At 43.3% G+C, this 19,847-nt stretch overlaps 1 protein-coding gene across 1 annotated transcript in view; it reads left to right on the forward strand.

Annotated features, from left to right (window-relative positions):
• The window catches only part of LOC138946234 (transcriptional coactivator YAP1-like), a 46,788-nt gene that overhangs the window by 18,987 nt on the left and 7,954 nt on the right, over positions 1-19,847 (forward strand). The window contains exons 2-6 of the mRNA XM_070317761.1: positions 9,112-9,350; positions 12,317-12,579; positions 16,647-16,800; positions 17,261-17,341; positions 19,372-19,481. Of these exons, the coding sequence (XP_070173862.1) occupies positions 9,112-9,350; positions 12,317-12,579; positions 16,647-16,800; positions 17,261-17,341; positions 19,372-19,481 (847 nt within the window). The remainder of the gene's footprint in view (positions 1-9,111; positions 9,351-12,316; positions 12,580-16,646; positions 16,801-17,260; positions 17,342-19,371; positions 19,482-19,847) is intronic.

The following is a 19,847-nucleotide window of genomic DNA, read 5'->3' on the forward strand; positions in this document are numbered from 1 at the left end:
TTACTTAAGTACAATGTTTTTATGCTTCAACAGTTCTTTTAAGCTCTATCTTTACTTGCTGTGAAGAAATTGTGAGGAGTAAGCTGTATACCGTGGAAACCCCCTTTTAAGTTTAAGACCTTCAGAAATCTGAGAAAACCAGGTCTTAAAATGGAGCGAGTCTTAAAATGGAGCGAGTCTTAAAATGGAGCGAGTCTTAAAATGGTAAAATTACAGCGGTTATGAAGGACAATGTCTGAGAAAGCAGGGTCCTGAAAGCGAGGGAGTCTTAATAAATTGGGGGTCAGGTCTAAAAAGGCAGGTTCCACTGTATTACATGGGGCGGGGATGTAGCTCAGTCGGTAGCGCGCTGGATTTGTATCCAGTTGGCCGCTGTCAGCGTGAGTTCGTCGCCACGTTCGGCGAGAGATTTATTTCTCAGAATCAACTTTGTGTGCAGACTCTCCTCGGTGTCCGAACACCCCCGTGTGTACATGCAAGCACAAGACCAAGTGTGCACGAAAAAATCCTGTAATCCATGTCAGAGTTCGGTGGGTTATAGAAACATGAAAATACCCAGCATGCTTCCTCCGAAAACGGCGTATGGCTGCCTAAATGGCGGGGTAAAAAAACGGTCATACAGGTAAAATTCCACTCGTGCAAAAAACACGAGTGTACGTGGGAGTTTCAGCCCACGAACGCAGAAGAAGAAGACTGTATTACATGTAGTGACAAAATGCATTGCTTTTATAATAATAATAATAATAATAATACGGGAATTTATAACGCGCACATATCTCACCACAAGGCGACTCAAGGCGCACTCATACACAATCTTTCGCATTAACAACTCAAGCATGCTTTTGATGCTGTTACATGTATAGGAAATTAGAGTGTTACGCTTACAGTTACTGTTCTCTGTTGTGGTTGTCAAAATCAAAATACAATGTTAACTTGAGAGTTCAGGAAAAAAACCGAGCGTACAGACAAAAGGACTCGGATAACCGGACGCTCCATTCAGTGATTCATTCATTCTTCTTCTTTAGCGTTCCAGAATTTTCTGGTTACGTGTGAGCTCGTTTTCTCATTTGGGTTCCCCAAACTATACTCTGAGAGCATAGTCAGCTTCACTCCGCTTTCGTTGAGTAGGCATTCTGGGTATTTTCGTGTTTCCATATCCCACCGAACTCCGACATGGAATACAGGATCTTTCCCATGCACACTTGGTCTTATGCTTGCGTGTACACACGCAGGGGGTTAAGTCACCAGCAGGTCTGCACATAAGTTGACCTGGGAGATCGGAAAAATCTCCACTCTTAACCCACCAGGCGGCAGCGACCGGGATTCAAACTCACGACCTCCCGATTAGGAGGCCGACGTCTTACCACCACACCACTGCGCCCGTCCATTCATTCATTCATTCATTGATACTGGACATTGCACCCCAACCAACCCCTGGTCCATTTCAGCTTCTTTTCCTGTCCATCTCTTTCATTGAGCACTGGACAGGAAGACCCTGTTTGAATTGAGAAGGCCGTTTCAACAGAGACATTCCTTCTCTTGGTTTGTCTCATGTCTGAGTGTGATCTCCCAAACTTACCCTCAGGGCCTCTGTTCTTTGCTTTTCTTCGCTTGCTGTGTTTTGGTGTGCATTCTCCATATTTATTTGCACATTGTGTTTTTTAAAGGTTTAAAACATTATTTGTATATTTTCATCTTTAACCCTTTCGCTGCCAATCAAAACTTGCGTATGTGCATTCTAGCTGACTGCCAGGGAATATTGGAGTTCGGGGTGTAATAATTCACAAAAAATTCTAGCTCCAAACTGGCAGTAGGTAGGTAAGTAAAACCTATGTTATTTTTAAAGGAAATTGAACCAAGAATCTGTTTTTAGTGTCTAATCATGGAAATAATAATTAGTTTGGCTTATAATGATGTTTAAATATGAACTTTTGAAAAATCAGTCCGGCGCATCTTCCGGTGCCTGTGGATCAAACACAGGTGGCTGTTTTGCTTGCTCCAAGAAAGGATTATAATCACTGTCATCTACCTGTTTCCAACGAATCGTCCAAAAGAAGATCTCCCCCTTCCCCTGTCAGTATCCATAATCATTTGCATCGCATGTAGCGTCAGTCCGGCTTTGTTTTTCCCTACTAGGGCCCGGTCGACTGTCACCGTTAGCCATTTTGACGAGTCGAGATTTCTCTCCCCTACCCTGTCGCCAAGGCCGAAAATAGCCTTCAGACGCAAAACCGCGTCACCATTTATGCTTATTCATGAGAATGAGCCATTGGCTGCTATTTGTGTGTCAGCAGTGACGTAGCATTTCTGGAAAATTCCTGAACGGAGAAGACGGGTATACCCGTCCTAAGACGCTGTGGCTGCACAAGCGCATGACGGGTATACCCGTCCTAAGACGCTGCGGCTGCACAAGCGCATGACGGGTATACCCGTCCTAAGACGCTGCGGCTGCACAAGCGCACGACGGGTATACCCGTCCTAAGACGCTGCGACTGCACAAGCGCATGACGGGTATACCCGTCCTAAGACGCTGCGGCTGCACAAGCGCACGACGGGTATACCCGTCCTAAGACGCTGCGACTGCACAAGCGCATGACGGGTATACCCGTCCTAAGACGCTGCGACTGCACAAGCGCATGACGGGTATACCCGTCCTAAGACGCTGCGACTGCACAAGCGCATGACGGGTATACCCGTCCTAAGACGCTGCGACTGCACAAGCGCATGACGGGTATACCCGTCCTAAGACGCTGCGACTGCACAAGCGCATGACGGGTATACCCGTCCTAAGACGCTGCGGCTGCACAAGCGCACGACGGGTATACCCGTCCTAAGACGCTGCGGCTGCACAAGCGCACGACGGGTATACCCGTCCTAAGACGCTGGGACTGCACAAGCGCATGACGGGTATACCCGTCCTAAGGCAGTCAAGGGGTTAAAGGTGGGAATTCTCCATAATAGTTTGCACATTGTCATTTTTAAAGGTTAAAAACATTATTTTTACATTGTCATCTTTAAAGGTTTAAAACATTATTGTCGTAATATTTAGTGTGTTTTTGTTGTCAGTAATATTTAGGTGGGTTTTTTTCATGGCCAATTTTGGATCGACCGCTCGAGTTAAAAGAAAAAAAAATTGGTTTTGTTTGACCAAAGTCAAGATGTTCCTTTGAGAGCTTAGCAACATTTACATTCCATTCCGTTATTTCCTACCGGTGTGCATGTGTGTGTGTGTGAGAGAGAGAGGGAGAGAGAGAGAGAGAGAGAGGGAGGGAGGGAGAGAGAGGGAGAGAGAGAGAGAGAGAGAGGGAGGGAGAGAGAGAGGGAGAGACAGAGACAGATAGAGACAGAGAGGGAGAGAGAGAGACAGAGACAGGGTGAGGGAGAGAGACAGAGAGAGAGAGAGGGAGAGAGACAGAGAGAGGGAGAGATGGAGAGAGGGAGAGTGAGAGAGAGACACCAGTCTCAGCCCTTTCCATTCACTTTATAGTATTGTTCTCCCAGTCTAGCCCTGTCCATTCAGTTTATAGTATTGTTCTCCCAGTCCTAGCCCTGTCCATTCAGTTTATAGTATTGTTCTCCCAGTCTAGCCCTGTCCATTCACTTTATAGTATTGTTCTCCCAGTCCTGGCCCTGTCCATTCACTTTATAGTATTGTTCTCCAAGTCCAAGCCCTGTCCATTCACTTTATAATATTGTTCTCCCAGTCCTAGCCCTGTCCATTCACTTTATAGTATTGTTCTCCCAGTCCTAGCCCTGTCCATTCACTTTATAGTATTGTTCTCCCAGTCCTAGCCCTGTCCATTCATTTTATAGTATTGTTCTCCCAGTCTAGCCCTGTCCATTCACTTTATAGTATTGTTCTCTCAGTCCTAGCCCTGTCCATTCACTTTATAGTATTGCTCTCCCATTCCAAGCCCTGTCCATTCACTTTATAGTATTGTTCTCCCAGTCGTCCTAGCCCTGTCCATTCACTTTATAGTATTGTTCTCCCAGTCCTAGCCCTGTCCATTCACTTTATAGTATTGTTCTCCCAGTCCTAGCCCTGTCCATTCACTTTATAGTATTGTTCTCCCAGTCCTAGCCCTGTCCATTCACTTTATAGTATTGTTCTCCCAGTCTAGCCCTGTCCATTCACTTTATAGTATTGTTCTCTCAGTCCTAGCCCTGTCCATTCACTTTATAGTATTGTTCTCCCAGTCTAGCCCTGTCCATTCACTTTATAGTATTGTTCTCTCAGTCTAGCCCTGTCCATTCACTTTATAGTATTCTCCCAGTCTAGCCCTGTCCATTCACTTTATAGTATTGTTCTCTCAGTCGTCCTAGCCCTGTCCATTCACTTTATAGTATTGTTCTCCCAGTCCTAGCCCTGTCCACTCACTTTATAGTATTGTTCTCCCAGTCCTAGCCCTGTTCATTCACTTTATAGTATTGTTCTCCCAGTCTAGCCCTGTCCATTCACTTTATAGTATCAATTGTTCTCTCAGTCCTAGCCCTGTCCATTCACTTTATAGTATTGTTCTCTCAGTCCAAGCCCTGTCCATTCACTTTATAGTATTGTTCTCTCAGTCCTAGCCCTGTCCATTCAGTTTCCTTTCTTTTGTTCTTTATTTCTACTTCTTTTTATATTTAGTCAAGTTTTGACTAAATATTTTAACATCGAGGGGGAATCGAAACGAGGGTCGTGGTGTATGTGCGTGTGTGTGTCTGTGTGTGTGTCTGTGTGTGTGTGTGTGTAGAGCGATTCAGACTAAACTACTGGACCGATCTTTATGAAATTTGACATGAGAGTTCCTGGGTATGAAATCCCCGAACGTTTTTTTCATTTTTTTGATAAATGTCTTTGATGACGTCATATCCGGCTTTTCGTGAAAGTTGAGGCGGCACTGTCACGCCCTCATTTTTCAACCAAATTGGTTGAAATTTTGGTCAAGTACTCTTCGACGAAGCCCGGGGTTCGGTATTGCATTTCAGCTTGGTGGCTTAAAAATTAATTAATGACTTTGGTCATTAAAAATCTGAAAATTGTAAAAAAAATTAAAAATTTATAAAACGATCCAAATTTACGTTTATCTTATTCTCCATCATTTGCTGATTCCAAAAACATATCAATATGTTATATTTGGATTAAAAACAAGCTCTGAAAATTAAATATATAAAAATTATTATCAAATTTTTTTTTTTCGAAATCAATTTAAAAACACTTTCATCGTATTCCTTGTCGGTTCCTGATTCCAAAAATATATAGATATGATATGTTTGGATTAAAAACACGCTCAGAAAGTTAAAACGAAGAGAGGTACAGAAAAGCGTGCTATCCTTCTTAGCGCAACGAATACCCCGCTCTTCTTGTCAATTCCACGGGCACTGCCTTTGCCACGGGCGGTGGAGTGACGATGCTACGAGTATGCGGTCTTGCTGCGTTCAGTTTCATTCTGTGAGTTCGACAGCTACTTGACTAAATATTGTATTTTCGCCTTACGCGACTTGTTGTTTTTGTACGGAAAATTATGGTTTGACTTGGCGTGGTCTGTAAGTCCATAATTCACCTTTATCCCTCCCTGTTTCCCTTTGTTGGGAAAAAATGAAACCTGTGAACAGTTATACATGCCTCTCTCACAAGCTAACCTTGGGTGACTCATATAGTTGGTGGAAAATGTGTACACTGTGTATGGTAATTGACAACTTAATTGATAGGTCAGCGTTCTCTCTCACCCTGTATGCATGACGGCAGGCCTTGGTTCTCACGCACATATATTGTCTGTTTGTGACTGCTGTGGTGATTTGATAGATGCACACATATATATTTTCTCTCTCTCTCTCTCTCTCTCTCTCTCTCTCTCTCTCTCTCTCTCTCTCTCTCTCTCTCTCTCTCTCTCTCTCTCTCTCTCTCATACACAGATATATATGCTGACTCCTTTTCTTTATATCTCTTGTACATGTATGCATGCATTCACAATCACACACAATCTTTCTCTCTCACGCACACAGGCGAACGCACGCACGCACACACACGCACGCAGACGCACACACACACACACACACACACACACAGTCTCTCTCTTTCTCTCACACACAGGCATACTTACACACATAGTCTCTCTCTCTTTCTCTCTTTCTCTCTCTCTCTCTCTCTCTCTTTCTTTTTTTCTGTCTCTTGCTCACACACACACACACTCACACACATCATTCCATTCCCTCCTGCCTTCTGTTAGTGAACAAACAGGTGCTCACCTTTCCCTGGCCGGCCGCTCCCCCCCCCCCCCCCCCCCCCTACCCCCCCCCCCCCCCCCCCCCCCCTCGATTCTTCCCTTGTACCATCCCTTGCTTTTCTCCAACACTACTCTCGTTCTCTCTCTCTCCTCTCTTCTCCCCCAGTTCCTTTTACCTTAGGGGCTCTCTCCCCTGTGTCTGGTTCTCTCCCCTGTGTCTGGTTCTCTCCCCTGTGTCTGGTTCTCTCCCCTGTGTCTCGGTCTTCTTGAATCTTGACCTGCCTGTGTTCTTTCTCGCTGCATCCACTGTCTTCTCTCATCCCTGGGGTTTGTGTAGTGACGGCAAACAGGTGGTTCCATCTCTGCTTGGCCCCACCCCATCCTCTCTCCTGACCCCTCTGGACCCCTCTGGACCCCTCTGGACCCCTCTGGACCCAGTTCCGCCCCTGAGGGGACAGGGTTGGGGCCTTTTGACCTGAACGTGAATGCCAACCTGGGTTTGCAGTAGTGTGTGTGTGTGATGTGTTTGAGAGTGTGTGTTTGTGTGTGTGTGGTGTGAGTGTGTGTGTGTGTTTGAGAGTGTGTGTTTGTGTGTTTTGTGTGTGTGTGTGTGTGTGTGTGTGTGTGTGTGTGTGTGTGTGTGTGTGTGTGTGTGTGTGCATGCATTCACGCATGTGAGAGTGCGCGCGTGAGAGAGAGAGAAAGAAAGGAATACATGTCACTATGTAATATCATTTATGATTTACGTGTTATTGTCCTATCAGGTATGCAGATGTGTGAATTTATGTGCAAAAAACAACTTAAAAACTAAACAAAAATGCATGTTGTAATAACCACGTTAGCTGTTTACAAAACAATATTTCCACAGGAGTTTGAATTGTCTCCCTGGGAAATAGGTCACTCTTAGTCTTACATGGCAAGCTGTCATATCAACACCCAACTGACTGACTCTTAGGGCTTAAGTCCTCTTGGGCCAGTTGGCCTATATTGGGACAGGTATTGGTAATATGCTGAAGATTTGACTTGAACAAGCCTGCTGTGGCTGTCTTCTTCGACACACCAGCATTTGGTTTGTCTCGTCAAAGTATCAAAATACGATCATGATAATCAGAGACGAGAGATGATGCATGCGTGTCTTCATGTTTTCCAAGCCCTGAGACTTTCGCTGTGAACTTGGGATCTTTTTTGTGCGCATGTGTGCACACAGGGGGTGTTCAGACACCAAAGAGAGTGCACAAAGTTGACTCAGAGAAATAAATCTCTCGCCGAAGGTGGGGATCGAACCCATGCTAATAGCGACCAACTGGCTACAAAGCCAGCGCGCTACCAACTGAGCTACGTCCCCGCCCCATCACCCTACTGATGCTACGGCCTGAAAATCACAAATGGAAGATGTGCTCTGTGTTTTAAGGTTGCACGTGTTACCTACATTTCTGCATATTATATGCGTCTAGAACATTAGCTACAGTGGAACCTCCTTTTTAGAGCTTTTAAATCTGAAAAATCAGGTCTTTAAATGGAGGTAAATTTACAGAGGTAATCACACACCAAGAAAAACCTCCAGAGAAAAACAGTCTTTAAAGGGACTCCGGGAGGAAGTCGTAAATTGGGTGGTTGGTTGCTTGGTTATTCTTTTTTTTTCTTTTTTTCTCTTCTCTTGATAGGGGGGGGGGGGGGGGGGCGGATGTCTTTAAAATGGGAATTTCATTGTATTTATTGGATTCTGCTTGTATGCATCTAGAGCATAAGACAGATTTGAGACATGTCAACATGTAGAAGTATGTTTAGGGAAAAAAGTGATTTGTGGTCAAATGCAGAAACTAAGAGCTTGTAGCACACTAGGGTTGTTACTTTGTTAAGACTCTCAACTGTAGGTTTTCCTGTGTAGGCTGAGGTCAGGGGGGTGGGGGGAGGGGGAGCGGGCAGGTTGTATAGTTTATGTGTGGGGGGAAAGCACACACCTAGATTGGCAGGGGGTCAAAGCACTGTCACAACTTTTGCAGGTGTTGTGTGGCTTTAGGCTATGACCTGATCTTGTTTTATGCCTCTGAATAAATACCACTTTTACTGGTACTGCTCTGCTTTGTACTGATCACTGTTACAGTAATGCTGGATGAATACCACTTTTACTGGTACTGCTCTGCTTTGTACTGATCTCTGCCCCAGTTACTGTAATCCGTTTTACCCGTAGCATGGAAAGTATCCATCTATTTCAAACATTAAAAATTCGTAGCCAAAGTAATTACATTTACTGACAGTTTTCCGAAATTTTAACCTGGCAAGAAGGCGGCAGAAATGGAAACAGATATATATATATATCATATACGCCATAGGTAGCATTGTGTCCAGCTGGTGTTTCAAGGATCTGCATATGGGAGGTCAAGTGGGTGATATTGGGAGTGTGGGGGGGGGGGGGGGGGGGAGTTAAAGCAATATTGTCTGCCGAATGTTACTGTTAGGGGTAGGCATAATAAAAAACATTTTTTGATTTACGGCTGAAACATATCCTTGAAAGACTAATTCATGTATTAAAGTATTGTATCATTAGTTTAGGGTTATGAGATATGGGGGAGTAACTCTAACAGTTCAAACTTAAAGATTGTTCATTGCAGAACTCTGTTAATATTGTCTTGTAATTGTTGTCAAAATTGCCCCCAACCCCTGAAACAGAGTTGAGGGTGGATGGAAGGGAGAGAGGATGGGTGAGCTGGAATCAGTAGTTTCTTGAATATTGCTTTATCAGTATCCTTTCTTGATATTGCAGTCACAAGCTACAAACCAAAGTAGTAAAGGGTATGGGGAATAGGCATGCTGGAATCGTTACATTTCTTGAATGCTTGTTTGTCTTCAGCAGACTTTTGCTCTGTCTAACAAAGTATTTCACTTTTTTTTCTTCTTACAGTCACGTGCTACAAACAACTACCTGGGTAGACCCCCGCAAATCTCACAGCCCCAACAGCCTGGGATCGCCCCAGCAACCTGGCAGCCCCGCCTCCGGCACACAGACGCCCCCTGGTGGTCCCGTGGATGTGACGAAGATGGCCGTCCCTCATGGGTGGGAGAAAGCCTACACCCCTGAGGGAGAGATGTACTTCATCAACCACGTGGAGCGGACCACCAGCTGGTTTCACCCCTCAATACGTACGTCTGTTGTCTCTAAGACTTGGTGCTTTCACGTCAAACCCAAATGTACTCGGTGGTAGTGGTGACCAGCTCGTTTCACCCCTCAATACGTACGTCTTTTGCCTCTAACACGTGGTGCTTTCACGTCAAACCCAAATGTACTCGATGGTAGTGGTGACCAGCTCGTTTCACCCCTCAATACGTACGTCTTTTGTCTCTAACACGTGGTGCTTTGACGTCAAACCCAAATGTACTCGGTGGTAGTGGTGACCAGCTGGTTTCACCCCTCAATACGTACGTCTTTTGCCTCTAACACGTGGTGCTTTGACGTCAAACCCAAATGTACTCGGTGGTAGTGGTGACCAGCTGGTTTCACCCCTCAATACGTACGTCTTTTGTCTCTAAGACGTGGTGCTTTGACGTCAAACCCAAATGTACTCGGTGATAGTGGTGACCAGCTGATTTCACCCCTCAATACGTACGTCTTTTGTCTTAAGACGTGGTGCTTTGACGTCAAACCCAAATGTACTCGGTGATAGTGGTGACCAGCTGGTTTCACCCCTCGATACGTACATCTTTGGCCTCTGATTCTCTGAAGCCTCAAATCAACTGGGCAAAGTTGACTATGCGAAGAATACTGCGCGAAGCTGGCCGCACTGAGTTTTATAGCACTGAGTTTTTTGTGTAAAAAATGTTGCAACATCTTCACGAAGTCAACTTCGGGGTCAATTAGGGACCGCGTTAAGACGTGGGTTTTGCCTCTAAGACCGTAGAGATGATGATTTGTCTCTAAAGCGTTGTGCTTTGCCAACATACCAAAATGTAAAAATGTCTGTTAAAAATTTAAAAAAAAATTTAATCACCAACACAAGTAGAGCACAAGGATGTCAAATTTTTGCTAATGGAGGCTTCTTCGGGACAGTTTATATTGATAATAATAATAATGATAATAATAATTGTCAGTAAGTACTGGTGTCACATGACTGATGTGAACCAGTTGATTGGCTAATGGCGATGCGCTAAAACTGTTAGCGCACTCTTGGAGTGCGCTAACTTTTCCACAGAGAGTATTCTTGCGCCCTTTGCCTAAGCAAGACTGTGCTCTCATCCTCAGAATTAATTAATGACATGTAGCTTATATTCTCCACAATACCAAATGACCATAAATTCCCTGCTTCTCAATTAAAGCAGAAGTGGGTTTTTTTCTGACAGATTGCATGTGCCTGTGCCAGTGCCAGTGATCTAAAAAATAGAAGCCGCTGTGTTTCATCTAATTTTCGCCGACTTACATAGATTCTTCTCATATGCCGTGTTAGTGGCATGTAGCTTATCATCCACATTACCAAATGATGAGTTAGTAGACAATTCCCAGCGGCTAACAGAAAACACAAGTGTTATTCCGATAACGTACCAGCTAGACCAGTTTGGAAGACTGACTCGATCGACTCTGTAGCAGACAACACAGAAATACGACTACATCAGTTCAGTAAATGAATGGTTTCAGAATTATTATTTCAAAGCAAGAACAATCGTAATCGAAAACGTGTAAGGTTCAGAACGTTCTTACCATATATAAGATTTATTAGCAGCCTGCCTCATGCGTACAGACTCAGTGCAGACTGCAGTCGTTCCATTGCCCAGGTTGGCAGGTAGCCTAGCAGACGACATTAACCCCGCTCAGCAAATTAACATGTTGGGCAAATGTGAACGAAAAAACGATGGGGATATAATACGTGTAGGGTTCAGAGCATTCTTACCGTTCATATTTAGTATCAGACTCCCCGATGAGTGAAGATACAACACGAGAAATATGCCACATTTGTTTTGAAAATGTGCGAACCGTCGAGTCCCGCTTTGAGTCAATTCAAGGGGAGTCACTCCGCACAGTCAATCCGTCGAAGCTCGACTGGAGGTTTCGAATCGCAAATAATGAAGAGCCTTTCTCCGAGTTCAGATGAGGTCTCTCTGAAAGATCATCACTGTTCAGATTAACGCTACACTGGAATTTACCAACAGAAATTAAAATGCGTGTGACGAAAGCACGACACACTTGAGACACCCCACACAAAAGTAGATCTTTACTGTACACGACCTGACCACACAGTTATGCCTATTCAAATGCGCGTTGCAAAATGTGCATTTGGAATCTTCTTTTTTCTATGGCGGTACTGACAATATCGTTATTGAAACAATCCCAGTGCACTAAGGGATTTATAGAGCAAATCTCGAAAATAATTATTGAACTCAGCGCTATGCGCTTCGTTCAATAATGAATTTTCTCGATTTGCTCTATAAATCCCTTAGTGCACTGGGATGTCTCAATAACTTAAATAATAAGGGTATTTATATGGTGCAAATCTGAACATGTTTCTAATTGCCTTACTATAAAAAAAATACAAATATAATAAAAATTAAAAGAAATTACAGATCCTCATATTGGGGGCTTTGCTGTAAAAAGTTTGATGCCTATGAAAGTCACAATGTTCTAATAACGATTGCAATATTGGACCCCCATGAAAATGTCATAATAACGATTGCAATATTGGACCCCCATGAAAATGTCATGATAACGATTGCAATATTGGACCCCCATGAAAATGTTATGATAACGATTGCAATATTGGACCCCCATGAAAATGTCATGATAACGATTGCAATATTGGACCCCCATGAAAATGTTATGATAACAATTGCAATATTGGACCCCCATGAAAATGTTATGATAACAATTGCAATATTGGACCCCCATGAAAATGTTATGATAACAATTGCAATATTGGACCCCCATGAAAATGTTATGATAACGATTGCAATATTGGACCCCCATGAAAATGTTATGATAACGATTGCAATATTGGACCCCCATGAAAATGTCATGATAACGATTGCAATATTGGACCCCCATGAAAATGTCGTAACGATTGCAATATTGGACCCCCATGAAAATGTCATAATAACCATTACATTCTTCTCACCCTGCACAGCAACGCAAGCACAGCGGCCGGGCATGCGACTACACCAGCAGCAGCCCAACTGCCCAGCCCCCTCCTTCCCCTCTCTGCCCTCCCCACAGCAACAGCAGCAACAGATGCGAAGTCCCGTCAGTGGAGCCAGCTCTCCGCCGGTGGTGGCCGGAGGGGTGCCGAGGGGGCTGAACTCCGCCGATCAGCAACGTCAGATGAAACTCAAGCAACTTCAAATGGAAAAAGAAATGCTGATGAAGCGCCAGGAGGAACTTAATCGGCAGGTGAGGGTCAGGGTCACACCATTAGAGCGGTTCCTTTCCTCAGAATCGGCGTATGCTGCCAGAATGGCGGGGTAAAAACGGTCATACACGTACAAATCCACCCATGCAATAAAACAAAAAAACATGAGTGAACGTGGGAGTTTCAGGCCATGAAGGAAGAAGAAGAGCGGTTGCGTTTTTCGTTTTTGTTTTTGTAAAACATAGACTGCTAACGTTCCAAAAATTCCAGAAGAGAAGACAAGAGGGGTTAAGTCTTGTTATGTGTTTTATACTGCAAGGGAATTGGTATATAAATGTATTATTTTATTAGTAGTTGTTTATGGAGTGTTTAATAAATGAGGGTACATTTTTTCTAATTTATTAAACGCTCCGTTAAGTAACACCTCTGTTCTTTTTATATGTTTTATGGAGTGTATATTTGCAGCTGTGTGTTTGTTTGTTTTATTCACGGAGGTACTCAAAATAGACCATGTTTGGAAATAACAACCCATATGAACCCGACAGACTTATTTCTGCATATCATCTATTCAAAATGTTGAACTCTTTTGACCTAGCAGAAGTTGTTGATCTGTCCAAACTTTTACAAAATAGTCGAGTTTGTATGGGTAGTGAAAGAGTGAATCCTCTTGCTTTTATTGAGGCAAACTTTTCCACGTGACATAGGCCAGCCACTAGTGAGGGGTGTGTCTGAAACACGTGACACAGGCCAGCCACTAGCAAGGGGTGTATCTGAAACACGTGACATAGGCCAGCCACTAGTGAGGGGTGTGTCTGAAACACGTGACATAGGCCAGCCACTAGTGAGGGGTGTGTCTGAAACACGTGACACAGGCCAGCCACTAGTGAGGGGTGTGTCTGAAACACGTGACACAGGCCAGCCACTAGTGAGGGGTGTGTCTGAAACACGTGACACAGGCCAGCCACTAGTGAGGGGTGTGTCTGAAACACGTGACACAGGCCAGCCACTAGTGAGGGGTGTGTCTGAAACACGTGACATAGGCCAGTCACTAGTGAGGGGTGTGTCTGAAACATGTGACATAGGCCAGCCACTAGCAAGGGGTGTATCTGAAACACGTGACATAGGCCAGCCACTAGTGAGGGGTGCGTCTGAAACAGTTGGACAAGGAGCATGTGTGGAAAGTTTGCCTCACTAAAAGCAAGAGTGTTCACTCCTTCACAACCCATACAAACCCAACACTTATTTCTCACATTATAGTCTATTCATATCAAGTTGCAAACTGCATCAGACATTATTTTGTTGATGTTACATATATTTTAAATATGATTCAGAGGTTTGTTGTTATATGTATATATAAGATGATTCAGAGGTTTGTTGTTACAGTGGAATCTCCCTTTTATGACCTCCAAAAATCAAAGAAAGTCAGGTCTTAAAAAGGAGGGAGTCTTAAAATGGGGTAAATTTACACAGGATATCAACAGACAATCGGGAAAACTAAGGTCTTAAAATGGAGGGGGTCTTAAATTGGATGTCCTAAAAGGGGGGTTCCACTGTATTTGCATTAGATGATTCAAACTTTTGTTGCATGGGTGAAGGCGGAAATCCGCCAAATAAAATTGGTCAAATAAGAAATTCCTTATTTTGAAAATCTTTACAAAAAAAAATAATTAAAATTTTTTTTTTTTTTTTTTTTTTCTTTTCGCTGGCGATCCGATTCGTATTTCCCCTAACACACTGACCGGACATCGCTGAGTCTTTGTTTCACTGGGTGCGCGAATTTTCAGACTACAGCTTGGCATTTGTTACCATTGTTTAATGTGCAAATTTGTGGGTTTGAGATACCAGGATAGGCCTACTTTTACCCTTAAAAAGCCTGATTTTTTGTTTTCTCCCGGAGGGCTTCGCTCCCCTGGGCCCCCTAGCAGGGCGTTGCCCCTGCACCCCACCAGGGCCTAGGTGGACCCTGGACCCCAGCCTCATTTTCCTTATTTTCAATTCTGATCAGTTTCACCCATGTTGTTGTTATTTGCGTTAGATGATTCAGGACTAAAGGAAGACTTGTGTATAATTTCTCTTTTAGTCAACTAAAACTGCATGATGTAGCCAGCTGTAGATGAGATGGCGATGCTCACAACTATTTTCTGTCACATCCTGATGCTGTTGCACACAACCTTTAACTTCTATATTACTAAGTTGCAGCTTTTATCTTGCAAGCTTGCAATCTACACATAAACTTGGCCGAAAAATTATTTACGAAAAATTTCGCACCCAAATTAAAGCATTAATTCCCATTTAATTTCATTCTAACTTTCTATGCCAGTTAAGGCCGTTCACTTGACTAACTGGATCACCTTTTGGATTAAAGATGTCTTTTACAGGGATCACGTGACCACCACTCAAAATCGACCGGACGAAAACGGGTGCAAAATTTATCGCAATAAGGTTTTGGCTAAGTTTAGTTATCTAAACTCATATCCACTCATGATAATTCCTCTCCTATACATCCTCTCTCTCTCTCTCTCTCTCTCTCTCTCTCTCTCTCTCTCTCTCTCTCTCTCTCTCTCTCTCCCTCTCTCTCTCTCTCTTTCTCTCTCACAGTAGAATGGGATGATCTGCAAGTTAGAATATAATATGATTGTAGTAGCAGTGTTGGATACATCTCTCTCTGTCTCTCTCTCTGTTTCTCTCCCAGCAGAATGGGATGATCTGAAAGTTAGAATATAATATGATTGTAGTAGCAGTGTTGGATAACATCTCTCTCTCTCTCTGTTTCTCTCTCTGTTTCTCTCCCAGCAGAATGGAATGATCTGCAAGTTAGAATATAATATGATTGTAGTAGCAGTGTTGGATACATCTCTCTCTCTCTCTCTCTGTCTCTCTGTTTCTCTCCCAGCAGAATGGGATGATCTGCAAGTTAGAATATAATATGATTGTAGTAGCAGTGTTGGATACATCTCTCTCTCTCTCTCTCTCTCTCTCTCTCTCTCTCTCTCTCTCTCTCTCTCTCTCTCTCTCTCTCTCTGTTTCTCTCCCAGCAGAATGGGATGATCTGCAAGTTAGAATATAATATGATTGTAGTAGCAGTGTTGGATACATCTCTCTCTCTCTCTGTTTCTCTCCCAGCAGAATGGGATGATCTGCAAGTTAGAATATAATATGATTGTAGTAGCAGTGTTGGATACATCTCTCTCTCTCTGTTTCTCTCTCTGTTTCTCTCCCAGCAGAATGGAATGATCTGCAAGTTAGAATATAATATGATTGTAGTAGCAGTGTTGGATACATCTCTCTCTCTGTTTCTCTCCCAGCAGAATGGGATGATCTGCAAGTTAGAATATAATATGATTGTAGTAGCAGTGTGGGATACATCTCTCTCTCTCTCTGTTTCTCTCCCAGCAGAATGGGATGATCTGAAAGTTAGAATATAATATGATTGTAGTAGCAGTGTTGGATACATCTCTCTCTCTCTGTTTCTCTCCCAGCAGAATGGGATGATCTGAAAGTTAGAATATAATATGATTGTAGTAGCAGTGTTGGATACATCTCTCTCTCTGTTTCTCTCCCAGCAGAATGGGATGATCTGCAAGTTAGAATATAGTATGATTGTAGTTGCAGTGAGTGTTGGATACATCTCTCTCTCTCTCTGTTTCTCTCCCAGCAGAATGGGATGATCTGCAAGTTAGAATATATGATTGTAGTAGCAGTGTTCAAAACAGTGGAACCTCCCTTTATAGACCTTCACAAATCTGAGAAATTCAGACCTTCTTAAAATGCGGGAGAAATTCAGACCTTCCTAAAATGCGGGAGAAATTCAGACCTTAAAATGCGGGAGAAATTTAGACCTTCTTAAAATGCGGGAGAAATTCAGACCTTCTTAAAATGCGGGAGAAATTCAGACCTTCTTAAAATGCGGGAGAAATTCAGACCTTCTTAAAATGCGGAAAAAATTACGATCAGAATATACCTGAAAAAATAGAAAAGGGTCTCAAAAGAGAAGGAGTGTCAATAAAGGGGGTTCTTGTGTATACAGTATTTCTGCTTCGTGCATGAAATGTAGTTCCGGCTTTTGTTGTATGGTAATGGAGCATGCTTATAACATCTTACTTAACAGGAAATGATGATTCGCAAGGGGGGAGCAAGCGGCGAGGCAGCAGACCAGGCGACAGAAATGACGACGGTGGCCGACCCCTTCCTGGGGCAGACGGGCAGTAGCACGGACCACTCGCGTCAAGAAAGTGCTGACAGTGGGCTCGGTGAGTCCCATGGTGAGTTGACGAGCTTGCACCGCCGCAGTGAGTCCGGTGGGTGGTTGAGTTGAGTAGCTTGCACCGCCGCGGTGAGTCCGGTGGGTGGTTGAGTTGAGTAGCTTGCACCGCCGCGGTGAGTCCGGTGGGTGATGATGATACTGTCGGTTGTTGTTGGTTTTACGTGGCGAGTTCCACGTTGAGTTGAGTAGCTTGCACCGCCGCAGTGAGTCCGGTGGGTGATGATGATACTGTCGGTTGTTGTTGGTTTTACGTTGAGTTGAATAGCTTGCATCACTCAGGTGGGTGGGGGTGATAGTGTGGTTGTTGGTTTAACGTGGTGAGTGTGTGTGTGTGTTTTTGACATTGAGGAAGCCAGTTTGCTTTTACTTTTAACCAATGAAGCTTCAAAGATAACTACTATTCTTTGACCAGCAGGTAAAGCCATTGTCTCTCATGCAGTTTTTCTCTCCAATTTCAGGGGGCATGGGAACAAACTACGCGATACGAACTCCTGAAGATTTTCTAAGCAACATGGAAGAGATGGATATTCACGATGGGGGTGAGTTTGATTTTGTTTAGTCGTTCACGGACGGCCTGAGCGACCAGAGTGCCTGATGGGAAAAGAAAGGTCAGGGGCCAAGGAGGGGTTTCCAGTGGGTTAGACATGATACAGGGTGAAGGTGAGCTTTTCTTTCTGAGTAAAGTTTTACAGGATTCCTTAATGTGTGTAACTTTGGTAAACTTTGTCAAGTTTGTGGGGTGCACACTCGCACGCACGCACCAAAATGAAGCAAACAAGACAATTAAAATAGAATAATATTTGGACTTTCAAATTCCGTGAATGCAGTTTGAGTAGAGCTGGTTAAAAGCAGACCAGTTTACTCATACGATTTCGCTGTATTTTGTACGCCATGCTTCCAAGAATAGGATAAGTACGCTGGTTGATAAGAAAATACGACGATTTCCAGTGTCATATTCTTACAGTTTTATCATCAGTGCGACGGACGTTGTATTGGAATTTCACTGTTTTACGTCGGTCACATGACTAAGAAGCCTTACCTCATCCTGGTAAGAAAATACACTCAATATTTTGAAAATACACTAAGTCTCTGTGGAAAATACACTAAGTCTCTGTGGAAAATAACACCAACTGTTCCAATGAGGTAAGCAGGTCTGTAAAAGGGAGCTGTGAATGGCCATTGGGCATGGCTCAGTATTGGGCATGGCTCAGTATTGGGCATGGCTCAGTATTGGGCATGGCTCAGTATTAAGCGTGCATAGTGAGGCTTTTCTCAACTCAAAACTTGTAGGGGCAACAGGTTCTTTACTCAGATGGTAAGGAATCATTGTAGGTGTGTCCTGTGGTAGAGAACCTACAGATACTTAAACAAAAAGAGAACTCAACAGTAACCAGGTTTGCTTCATTCTGAATAAGCATTTTGACAGCTTGCCGCTGCCTTCTTCAGGATGGTAAAATGTAAGGAATGACGGCACGTGCTATACAGTGTATTGTCAGGATGGATATTATGTCATGATATGTCTACTTGCCTGATAACTTTCATGATACCGGGGGGCCCAGGTAGCTCATTTGGTAGAGCACTGGACTTGTCATCGGAAGGTCGCAGGTTTGAATTCGGGCCGGGACGGACACGGGTCAACTTTATGTGCAGACCCAGAGATGGAAGCCATGTCCCACCCCCGTTTCACCACAATGGCACGTAAAAGACCTTGGTCATTGTGCCATAAGTGCAGGTGGCTGAATACAGCTAAACACGCATGCACCTGGGTAGCGCGACATTATTGTTGCTAGCTTTACACTGGGAGGAAGCGACCCGAATTTCCCAGCAATGGAATAATAATGTGATAAAAATGAAAATGAAAAAAAATAAAATGAGATAAGGTCTGCAAGGTATTTGAGAAAGGATGCCTTAAGTGCAGGTGGCTGGTTACACCATAGCACACACACCTGGGTAGCGCCACTCTTGTTGCTGCTAGCTTTCCACTGCGAGAAGTGACCCGAATTTCCCAGCAATGGGATAATAATGTAATGGAAATGGAAAATGTTCTTATAGCAACAGCATCAAACAAGGTAAATGTCAAAGTGGCATAATTTTATATGTACCTATAACAACATCAGATCAAAGTAAATGTTAAAGTTACATCTGTTGGTATGTTCTTATAGCATCAGCATCAGAACAAGGTCAATTTAGAAGTAATATCATACAATGCATCCATTGAACATGGGATTTTTCTTCTTCGAGCCATGTGACGTCAGAGTCTGACAAAAACTCATATTTAGGCGGATAGCAAAGACAAAAGAGTGCTTGTTTGTGAGCATTCAATCTTAAAAAAATAAAAGAATTCTAACTAAAATTGATCGATACATAAATGTTATTTGTATTTTGATCAAAATCTGACATTTTACACAGATCTTGACAGTCATTGTTCACCTCGACCGCTGGCACAGTCTTGGAAAAACACTGACTGTCTCGATCTGTGTAAAATGTCATATTTTGGTCACAAACACAAATAATGTATAATATCTTGTTGAAATGTAGAGTGTTAAAGTTGTCGTGTATGGCTGTGCAGGACCCAAAGTACCTGGACAGGGTGATTTCGGCAGCATGGACATCGCAAGTGTGGGCGATGCATCCGATTCGCACAACATGGACAGCGAAGACCTAGTACCTAGCTTACAGGTTAGTTCCCTTTTAGTCCTAGGAATCTGAAAACTTAACACTTTTTATTGTACACTGAGAACTGTTCTTCGTTATATTGTACACTGAGAACTGTTCTTCGTTATATTGTACACTGAGAACTGTTCTTCGTTATATTGTACACTGAGAACTGTTCTTCGTTATATTGTACACTGAGAACTGTTCTTCGTTATATTGTACACTGAGAACTGTTCTTCGTTATATTGTACACTGAGAACTGTTCTTCGTTATATTGTACACTGAGAACTGTTCTTCGTTATATTGTACACTGAGAACTGTTCTTCGTTATAACTTAAAAACCAGATGGACTGCTGACGTTCCAAACTTCAGAATAAAAAAACAAACAGT

This window comes from Littorina saxatilis, linkage group LG13, assembly GCF_037325665.1.
Source record: "Littorina saxatilis isolate snail1 linkage group LG13, US_GU_Lsax_2.0, whole genome shotgun sequence".
Lineage (NCBI taxonomy): Eukaryota > Metazoa > Mollusca > Gastropoda > Littorinimorpha > Littorinidae > Littorina > Littorina saxatilis.